This window comes from Saccopteryx leptura, chromosome 6 (assembly GCF_036850995.1).
Source record: "Saccopteryx leptura isolate mSacLep1 chromosome 6, mSacLep1_pri_phased_curated, whole genome shotgun sequence".
Taxonomy (NCBI): Eukaryota; Metazoa; Chordata; class Mammalia; order Chiroptera; family Emballonuridae; genus Saccopteryx; species Saccopteryx leptura.
Window position 1 is genome coordinate 13,584,869 of NC_089508.1, and position 10,606 is coordinate 13,595,474.

The following is a 10,606-nucleotide window of genomic DNA, read 5'->3' on the forward strand; positions in this document are numbered from 1 at the left end:
ACAGCCTTGACTCTCCTTGCTCACGCACCTCCCACCTCCGGGGTTAGCCCCCGCATCTTTCTCACCGTGGTTCTTGAGCCCTTTGCCAGGGAAGGCTGGTGTTTGGCCTCTATCGGGTTCAAAGCCTCAGGCATTGCTTCTGGAAGCTACTTGCAGGCATCTCTGTGGCCCCTTTGGCGCCCTGTCCAGCTCCACCTGGCCGGCTTACCCAGTGCAGGAGAGATGCCAGTACTTCCTGATCTCTTGGTGCTGGACCCAAACCTTCCATTGTCCCCGGGTCCCTAGTCACCACTCCTGCCCCCTCCTAATTTCTGCACCCTGTCCATCCCCTTGGACATGTGATCCTCAAAGGTAACTAAAGCTAAACACTTGGATTTCACTAACACCGAGAGCCCAGTAACTACCTTCTGGGACATGGGTTCAGATGATCCACAACAATGCTTTGAGTTTATTGATTTCCTTCATTTTGCAGAGGAGAAATTGGGCCTCAGAGACGTCGGGTGACCTGCCATGGACCATACAGATGACGGGCAGTCGTGTCTAACTTAAACACTCCAGTTCCCAACCTGTATTTTCATTGCTCATTTGTCTCAAGACAATCCAGAGAGTTTTAGGACTGGAATACACCCTAAAGGCCACACTCGGCAACTTCCCATGCAGCTGTCCAGTGACACAGCCAGCCCCTGGGGACCTGTGCCCTCTGCTTGGGGACATCTCTGTCTGGCTTCCTCCACTTAACTTTCAGGTCTCAGCTGAAACACTGCAGGGACCCACTCAGAGCCCTAGGGTTGGTATGAAGGTTATTATTAAAAAAAAATTTTTTTTATTAAGTAGGAGGTGGGGAGGCAGAGAGACGGACACCCACATATGCCCCAATCTGGATCCATCAGGCAAGCCCTCTATGGGGTGATGCTCTACCCATCTGGGGCTTGCTCTGTTACTCGGCAACCAAGCCATCTTAGCACCTTGCGGGAAGAGGAGAGAGGGAGAGAGAGAGAGAGAGAGAGAGGAAGGAGAGGGGGAGGGGTGGAGAAGCAGATGGGCGCTTCTCCTGTATGCCCTGACTGGGAATCGAACCTGGGCTTCCACACGCCGGGCTGACGCCCTACCACTGAGCCAACCGTCCAGGGCCTGAAGGTTATTCTAAGCTGAAAACATTTGAGATTTGGCCCTGGCCGGTCGGCTCAGCGGTAGAGCATTGGCCTGGTATGTGGGAAGTCCTGGGTTCAATTCCCGGCCAGGGCACACAGGAGAAGCGCCCATCTGCTTCTCTCCCCTCCCCCTCTCCTCTCCTTCTCCTCCCCCTCTCTTGCCTCTCTGTCTCTCCCCCTCCCACAGCCAAGGCTCCATTGGAGCAAAGTTGGCCCCGGTCACTGAGGATGGCTCCATGGTCTCCACCTCAGGTGCTAGAATGGCTCTGGCAGCAACAGAGCAACGCCCCAGATGGGCAGAGCATCGCCCCCTGGTGGGCAGGCTGGGTGGATCCCAGTCAGGAGCATGCATGCGGGAGTCTGTCTGTCTGCCTCCCAGCTTCTAACTTCGAAAAAAATACACGCACACAAAAAAATTGATATTCAACAGATGCATAAAGATAAAGATGTCTCCTTGGAGCTTCTTCTTCTTTTTTTTTTTTTTTTTTTTTTTTTTTTTTTTACTGGGCTAAGTGGCTTTATTAGAGAAAGCCAGGATTACAAAGGACTTAAGAGTTGGCATTGGGGCCCTTCTTCTTGCCAAAGGTGGGCACAACATTGACAAAACGCCGGTTGTACTGCATCCGCCGCTTGGCCTGACCAGTCTTCTTCTTCTTTTTCTCCTGTTCGGCCACCTTGGGGGTCTGCCTTCTTACTTTCCCAGCACGGGCCAAGGAACCATGGACTTGACCTCCAAGCATGCGACCGGCTACTTCCAGAGAGGTCAGAGCCTCCACTCCACACTGGCCCAAGATAGGTTCATCCTCTAGGGGCGTTCCTGCCAGGAGCACGACTTGATCTTCTGGAGCGATGCCCTCCCACGAGGCTACGTGAGCCGTGATCTGCGCAACAGTCTCCTGGCCGGTGACCTCAAGGGTGTGTAGCTCCTGGGCGCGGGGTGTGTAGCTCCTGGGCGCAGCGACTGATCTGCGGCCTCTGCCTCTACCGCGAAGATGGAGTCGGAAAAGAGGAAGAAACAAGAGCCCTTGGAGCTTCTTTTACTTGACGAAGAGCAGCCACTTCTGGGAAATGAGACTGCTGCAGATTCCCTTGTTGGGGGCGTCCACTTCCGGGAGAGAGACTGACAGTGCATGGACCACCAATGCCCTCTCTGGGTGGGTGGGGAGGGGATGGCTCTGAAAGGAAGTGGAGAGCCTGCTCCTACCTGTCTAGACAAACAAACATCATCACAAACTTGATCTCCCAATGGTTGTTCAAAAAAGCCATTTGTCTTTTCTATAAATACCTAATAAGTCTTTTCTCCCCCCTCCCCTTTCTCTGCTAAGTGCATCAACCTCTACTTGAACCATTTGTTGAACTGCCTGTTTCTTTTGTTAGCATATGAATAAACCTTGTTCTCCTGTTAATGTGTCATTTGTCAGTTTAATTCTCCTGTCCCCATCAATAAACCTAAGAGGGAAGAGGAAAAGCTTTTTCCTGTGCACAACACCCCCATACAGGACACCGTCTCACCGGCCCTCATATCTGATCCTGCCCCGGCCAGACCTCCTCACCCTTCTCTCAGAGATTTATGGGAAGCAGCGGCAGCTGAGTGACCTCGGGCAAATCACTTGACGTCTCTGAGCCTCAGTTTCCTTCTCTGTAAGATTAGATTTTAAATGAGATAATGCATAGGAGCTCACGCCAGGTGAGCAAGACCCAAGCAGAATCGCCCCCAGAGATAGGGGGGCTGGGATCTCATTCCTCGGCTGCAAGCTCGCCAAGTTGCAGACATGTGGGCACCAGGTGGCAGCACGTGTGAGAGTCATTTTGGTGTACGCTGGCACTGGGGACCCACATAGGAGTGTGACTGGGGTGGCTCGCTGTGGCAGCTGGAAAGAGAGGGCCGCCACAGGGCAGCCTCTATGTCTCTTGCTCAACCTAGGACAAGTGGATGCCATAGGAAGTAGCCAGCTGGAGCCGTAGACGGATCCCAACCAGGAGGCCAGCTAGAGGGGACCCTGCAGGGAGTGAGTCTGTGTGGCAGAGCCTCAGGGGCAGGAGCTGGGGCAGGAGAGGTCAGTGGGAGAATGTGATATACTAGAAATGACCCAAAATGCTGGGATCTGCCTAGAATATCATCCAGGGGGGAAGGAGGACTTCTCAAGGCACAGGTGAAAGCACAGGTTGGAGAGATTTCTGGTTTAAACTCTCTGAATTTTAATAAACCGGTTGCTCATTCATTCATTTATTCAATATACATTGAGCAACTATTATGAGCCATACACTGGGCAGACTGATGGACAGACAAAGCTCCTGTTGTCTGGTTAGTTTGTGTTTCACTCCTCTGTGCCTTTGCATACGCTGTTCCCTCTACCTGGAGTTCCTGGCTCTTTTATGTTCCTGCTTGAGATGAGATTCTTGCAGGCTCAGGTGGGGCTTCACCGGACCTCCTGGGGCAGCGCTGGGAGTCCCTCCTTTCCATTCCCTCTGTTAGGACAAGTCCCAGCCTGCTCTCATCACAAACTCACAGGCCAGTTCCTCCCCCCTGCAGGGAGTCACCTCGTTACCCACAGCGCCTCACTGAGGACACGTTCTAAATCACTAAAGAAAACTCTGAAATGACTGGGAGGTGCTTGGGAACATCTGCCTCTCTTTATTCACCGTTTTTCAGCACTTCCCCTGTGAGATCATCAGCATGTTGTTCTCCATCTTGAAATCCTGGGCCTCAGTTTTCCTCTCTGTGAAGTGGGCTTGTAATTCCTACCTCCTCCGGTGCGGTGAGGATGGGATGGAACAGGATGAGTGGGGGCAAGGCTCATGGGTGCTTCATCCCTGTGGGTGCCGGTGTACATGCGCCACAGCCTTGGCAGGACCCTTGCTATGCAGTTACTGTGGCTTCAGGGTCATCCATCATGTTGTAAAACTGGGGCTCTGACAAGTGTGCAGGCATTTTCTAGGGCTTCTATACGTATTTATGGGGAGACTCCTCAGAGGGGATTATTGTTACTTAGTACCTCTCTACTGGCTTCTCCCAGAATACCCTGCTTTACCCAAATTCGCACTAGTCCTTGTTTCTTGTACATGCCCTGGGATTCCTACCTACTGGCCTTTACTCATACTTCTGATTTTGCCACTAGCTTTTGAACTCCTACGGAACCTTCAAAACCCACTCAAATGCCACCTGTCAATAAAGATTTTCCTGATTCCCCTGAAGGTTATGCTCTTGCCCTTCTTTCTTTTTCTTTCTTTTTTTTTTAAGAGACAGAGAGAGTCAGAGAGAGGGATAGATAGGGACAGACAGGAACAGAAAGAGATGAGAAGCATCAATCATTAGTTTTTCGTTGTGACACCTTAGTTGTTCATTGAGTGCTTTCTCATATGTGTCTTGACTGTGGGGCTACAACAGACTGAGTAACCCTTGCTCAAGCCAGTGACCTTGGGTCCAAGCTAGTTTGCTTTTGCTCAAACCAGATGAGCCCGCGCTCAAGCTGGTGACCTCGGGGTCTCGAACCTGGGTCCTCCGCATCCCAGTCCGACGCTCTATCTACTGCGCCACCGCCTGGTCAGGCTCTTGCCCTTCTTTCTTAATTAGGTTGATTCATCCATTGACTTAATTAGGGAGATTATACCCAATTATTCCTTTTCTGAGTCTGGGAGCTTTTAGAATAGGAACCGTATCTGTTTTGCATCTGTCCTGGTACCTGTGCCTGGTTCAGTGGCTTGTATATGGGGAAAAAGCAAGGGACTTCCTGGAAAATGGAACTGAGATCATGGGGGACACTGGAGGGTCCTGGGACAGGTGCAAGCAGCCCATCTGAGACGCCATCACTTTCGGCCTCAACTTGCCCACAGGCGGCCAGCAGAGCTGCCCACCAGTGCACGCCCGTTCAACCCACAGGCTCCCCAGCTCCCAGGAGAAACCAGGGTCGTGCCGGGGGAAGCCCGTGTGGAGGTAAGATCAGGTGCAATTTGTTAACAAGAATGTTCACCAGATGTTAAAACTCGGCTTTCTCTGTCTGGACAAAGCCTTCTCGACAGAGCAAACTCCCTGGGGAAATGCAGAGAACAAGTCCCGGTGGCATTGGAGCAGCTGAAAACCTGGCTGCTGAAAAGCTGGCTGCCAGAGAGACTACAGCCAAGCAGCCGCCAGCAATGAGTGACTAATCTATGGGATCTGATTGCATTATTAATAGCAAGCATCGTTTCCCAGGTGTGTCTGCCCTACCCAGCAGGCACTGGGCGGTGGGGTTCAGAGCTGATTCCACACAGCTGAGGGACAGAGAGCCAGCTTGCCGGGTGGAGGGGGCCCAGTCCTGACGGAGTTCTCGGGGTCCAGTCAGAGCAAGCCTCCAGGTTCCTCCCCCTTCCAGCCCAGGGGTCCGGGGGCTCCGTGGCTGGGTGTATGCCCACTGGATTTCAGGTGGTTGTGCTGGAGCGTTTATTGAGCACCCACTGGATGCATGGCACACTAGCTCAGGGATTGGAGAACCTGGCTATGCCGTTTATAGGATGACAACCAATTTTGTCACTCTGGACCGCATTTCCTCAACTGTCATGTGGGGACTGATGGTGAGAGTGGCAATGACAGTTTCTACATTAAGCCCTCATTTAATGTTGCCAACGGGTTCTTGGAAACTGTGACTTTAAGCAACACAACCCATAACAAAACCAATTTTGCCACAGGTTAATCGATATAAATGAGTTCAGTTCCTACCATATATTTTTGGTCACAAAACATCACCAAACTTTCTAAATAAAGACCCACAACACTTCTAGTATTAGACATGGAAATACGTAAGTATGAGCTATACGCACATTTAAGAAAGATGAAGAAAAACAAAAAAATGATCTTCCAAGGCGGGAACCCACTGTGGACAGCACGCATCCCCCCCCACCCCCCCACCCCCCTACCCCCCGCAGGGTGAGTGCACACAGGCACGCACGCAAGCAATGTGGACATGCCAGTTTGTGCACACCTCTGGGACGTGGGAGGCAACCAGAATCCCTGGAGAAAATGCACGCGGACACAGGGAGAGTGTGCAAACCACACGGACAGGAATAGACCTTTCCCCCTCATCAGTGTTATAATGAAACGACATTGAATGAAATGGCACTATTTGGGGACCTGCTGCTGTATTTGGTGAGCACTTTCAATGTGCCAGGCTCTGTGCTATAAGCTTTCTAGCCATTTGTCTTACCCAGTCCTCCTCACAACCCAAAATACAGCAGCTACGCAAGCACGATTTCACTGATGAGAAAGAAAAAAACAAGGCTTAGGCAGTGGACTAGTTTGGATGGAATCCCCCTCCCCTAATTCATACCCTTCCCACAACCTCAGGCTGTGGTCTTACTTGGTTATGCAGAAGTAGGGCCATTGCAGACGCACTTAGTTGAGTGGTTAATACTGGAGTTAATACGTGAGTAGGGTGGGCCCTTACTCCGGTCTGACAGGCGTCTTAATAAAGAGAGGACTTCTAGAACTGTGAGAGAATAAATTACTGTTGTTTCAAGCCACCCAGTGTGTGGCAATTTGTTTCAGCGGCTTTAGTAGACTAACACAGAGAGGTTAAGTAAGTTGCCCGAGGCTGCACAGCTGGGTGTGGAGTCTCAGAACCCCTGGGATTCCAAAGCAGATTCGGACTCCAGCGCCTCAGTCATGAGCAATGCCTCTTTATGAAATGAGTCAGCTGTGTACATGCGCGTCTGGAACAGAGCACGCGCCGTGGAGAAAGTGCCCTTACTGTTGCGGTTGTTGTTAATTATACCTGATCAGAGGTTCTCCCTCCTCAGTGTGTCGTGTCGTGGCGTTGCTGTGCGCACCAGGACGGTAATGGGTGCCTTGTACTCTCCCAGGACCCAGACAACTGTGAATTCTAGTTTCATTAACACTATCGGAGGCAATGAGGTGAAGACAAACTGGAGCTACTATTTTCTCACAACCCACCCACGGAGGAGTGGTTAGAGCGGCAGCAGCTCGTCCTGGGGAGGGGGAGGTGGGGGCGTCAACACCTCCGTTGTCTTCTGAGAGAACTGGAGATTTTCCGACTGTGTCACCAGATGCTGCCGCGGACAAGGCAGGAGGGAGCAAAGGGCCCCCTGAGTCCCCTCCCACCACATGGCTTCGCAGCGCCCCTTACACCCGCAGTAGGTGGCGCACACTTCCCTGCCACGACTTTGGGTGGACCAGGAGACTTAACTGGCCAATAGAACAGGGTGAAGTGGCCCTGGCCGGTTGGCTCAGCGGTAGAGCGTCGGCCTCGCGTGTGGAGGACCCGGGTTCGATTCCCGGCCAGGGCACACAGGAGAAGCGCCCATTTGCTTCTCTACCCCTCTGCCGCGCTTTCCTCTGTCTCTCTCTTCCCCTCCCGCAGCCAGGGCTCCATTGGAGCAAAGATGGCCCGGGCGCTGGGGATGGCTCTGTGGCCTCTGCCTCAGGCGCTAGAGTGGCTCTGGTCGCAACGTGGCGACGCCCAGGATGGGCAGAGCATCGCTCCCTGGTGGGCAGAGCGTCGCCCCCTGGTGGGCGTGCCGGGTGGATCCCGGTCGGGCGCATGCGGGAGTCTGTCTGACTGTCTCTCCCCGTTTCCAGCTTCAGAAAAATGAAAAAAAAAAACAACAACAAAGAACAGGGTGGAGTGATGGCATGCTCAATCTTTACCTGTCCCCTGGTGCCTCTGCCATCGCAGTGAGAAGCCTGTTCCTGAGGAGGAACAGGAGGGGGAGGACAGACTCCAGGCACAGAGTGACCTCCCGTGGGCCCCGCCTGCGCTCCCCAATCCCCAGCGGCCCACGTTTGGTTTTGTCTGCTATGTAGTCCTCTTGTAGCCAAAGCAAACTGACACAAACACCCTGTGGGGCAGCTGTGTTAGGCTTGCTTGCTGGTTCACCGGCTGCAAGCCCTTTGCCCCATTAGCGCGTGAGCACAGGGAAGCACCACTTGTGTGTAGCCTAGCTAAGGCTATGGGCGCTTGCGCTCAGGGGGATTGCGCATGCGCGGAGTGCCTGCCTGCCACTGTGAGGGGGCATTTTGCTGTTTATTTGCCTGAGAGGCGGTTTCCCTGCCTGTGTGCTTCTCTGTGGTTGAGAGACTTTATTAAACGGAATGGCCCAACCCTTTCTGGCTCCACAGTTTCTCTACCATCTGCCTGAATCCAGTGTGGACTTGCCTGGCCTCCGCCACGGGCATTATGCCCACAAGGACCTCCTCCTTTATACGTCCAGGTCTGCAAATGGCACCGCGGTCACCTGGAGCTGTGACACGGGACGGAGCAGCGTGAAGGAGTTCCCTTGAGCCTCCATGGGAAATTGGGGTCTGAGAATATGCTCATAGGAATAGCACCTAAGGACTGTCCACCCTAGCTTCCTTGAATCTCTGTCTCAGACTTTCATCTATAAAATGGGAATAAAAACACGTTCCCTTTGGATTGGTTTAAGTATTAAATGCATGGGTCTAGCGTAGCACCTGGAACATAGCGGGTGTCACTGAGCGTTGTTCTCAGCAAATGGAGCAGGGGTCGGGAAACTTTTTGGCTGAGAGAGCCATGAATGCCACATATTTTAAAATGTAATTCCATGAGAGCCATACAACGAACCGTGTACATTACGCATTATCCAATAAAAATTTGGTGTTGTCCCGGAGGACAGCTGTGATTGGCTCCAGCCACCCCCAACCATGAACATGAGCGGTAGGAAATGAATGGATTGTAATACATGAGAATGTTTTATATTTTTAACGTTATTACTTTTTTAATTAAAGATTTACCTGCGAGCCAGATGCAGCCATCAAAAGAGCCACATCTGGCTCGCGAGCCATAGGTTCCCCTCCTAAATTTAATGGAGTGTAGGAGGCCTCACCCTGGTTAGACTTGGGTATGTGGGTGGGGAGGTGTGTCTTTCTGTCTGTCTGTACGGTGCTTCCTGCATCGAGGCTTGGGGCCCAAAGGAAGGCTGTTTGCCTGCAGACCTGGGGGACCTTCATTTGTGACTTTGAATGTCTGGGGCCCTTCACCATGTCCACTCTCCATAAGACAAGTCTGTGACATAAAGAGGTTCAAGGACTGGTGTTGGGGGCGGGGCATGAGCTTATGAAAGGGAATGACCTCTCTGGGCCTCCGTTTCCTCACCTGTAAAGAGCAGGAGTTTATACCTGCCTCACAGTGCAGCTGTGGGGAGGGTTCGCCATCGTTGCGTAAGGCAGTGTTTAGGACAGGGCCTCCTGTCGTCGCCATCTGTGGGGCAGGCCCTGCACACCTGACTCACCTGCAGGTCTCACCTGTGGGAGCATGTCCCTCAGGCGGCTCCATCGCACAGGAAGGAAGAAGGCGTGTGGACCTTGCTCTGTGTTGAGCGTCCCATCCTCAGAAGGGTGCGCCCCGTGAAGTGCATCTGCGGGCACACCCAGTTCGTCACCCTCCGGCGCTTGCCCCTTTTGTAAGTTTCTCACGCCTTCCCGAGACGGACCCTGTGGGAATCATGGGGGTGACTCCAGAGCTCAGCCCCTGCCTCCAAAACCCACAACGAAGTGGGGGAAGTGAGGTGCAAATGCAGAAATAAGAAGGTAAATATGCGGCTACATTTTACTGAGCACTTACTATGTACCAGGCTCTGGGCTAAAGAACTTCATCTCACTGGCTCTTCCCACAGCTGTGTGAGATGGGTGATGTCATGCCTAGTCTTACAGATGAGAAAGCCAAGGCTCTGCAAAGTCCCCCAGAGGGCCGAGAGGGAGGGGGAGGGGAAGGGGGGGGGGAGAATCGCTTCTGGTTGATGGTGGTGGTGGGTGGGGGTGGGAAGACCTCAGGAAAGATAGATAGAATGTTGAGGAGGAGAGAGGGGTTGGAGGAGAGAGGGAGAGTGGGAGAGAGAGTGGGAAAAAGCAGACCGACACACGGATGATCCCCACAGGCCACAGCCCCAATGGCTTTACATCTGGAGCAGAGTTTACAGCGGAGACGGGGAGAGCTGTCTTTATTCTGTTCAGCTGGAAAGAGATTCCTTTGGGATGTAGTGATAATTGCAAAAGTTTATAAAGTGCCTTTTTATTATTGATAATAGGATAGCATTAATATTAATAGCAACCACCTTTATCGAGTGCCTCCTCTGTCTTGAGCATTGTGCTGGGCTCTTTGTTTGTGTCCAATGCTCACAGCAATGGGGGAGGTAGGTCTTCTCACCTCCATTTTACAAATGAGGAGACTGAAGCACAGATGGTCCTGTATGTGGCCCGTGCACCGCAGCAGTGACAGGCAGCATCAGGACTTGAACATGGGTCTCCTGGCACTCAGAAAAGTATGACAAAGAATGGTCAGAATTTGAGCAGATGGAGAGACCACACCCCCACCTTCACTTACCTTACCATCCCTCTTGGGGGGCCCAGGCCAGGCTCCCAGCAGTACTGTTTGGGTGAGATCCAGGCCCCCTATGGCCAGTGGCTGGGGGCTGACAAGGATCCCCTTGAAGGTCCCGCTGACCAT

At 52.6% G+C, this 10,606-nt stretch overlaps 1 protein-coding gene and 1 non-coding gene across 2 annotated transcripts; one reads left to right on the forward strand and one right to left on the reverse strand.

The window, feature by feature from the left end:
• Positions 1-1,627: 1,627 nt before the first annotated feature.
• On the reverse strand, positions 1,628-10,606 carry LOC136377008 (ubiquitin-like FUBI-ribosomal protein eS30 fusion protein). Its single transcript, XM_066343600.1, has 4 exons — positions 10,489-10,606; positions 9,393-9,518; positions 8,300-8,384; positions 1,628-2,132 (listed from the first exon to the last, which is right to left on the reverse strand). The coding sequence occupies exons 1-4, from the start codon at positions 10,604-10,606 to the stop codon at positions 1,700-1,702; spliced, it is 762 nt and encodes a 253-aa protein (XP_066199697.1). The 3' UTR covers positions 1,628-1,699.
• Positions 7,355-7,430, forward strand: TRNAA-CGC (transfer RNA alanine (anticodon CGC)). The gene has a single exon. It is a non-coding gene; the product is annotated as a tRNA-Ala (tRNA).

Bases quoted from the DNA above. Each gene is read 5' to 3' on its own strand.
- LOC136377008 (XM_066343600.1), bottom strand. From the start codon at position 10,606: ATGGTCAGCGGGACCTTCAAGGGGATCCTTGTCAGCCCCCAGCCACTG. The intron at 8,385-9,392 runs GTGAGTCAGGTG...CCCGTGTCACAG, and splicing joins CCCACAGGTGAGACCTGCAG to CTCCAGGTGACCGCGGTGCC. The intron at 2,133-8,299 runs GCAAGTCCACAC...TCTTCGCGGTAG, and splicing joins ATGCCCGTGGCGGAGGCCAG to AGGCAGAGGCCGCAGATCAG.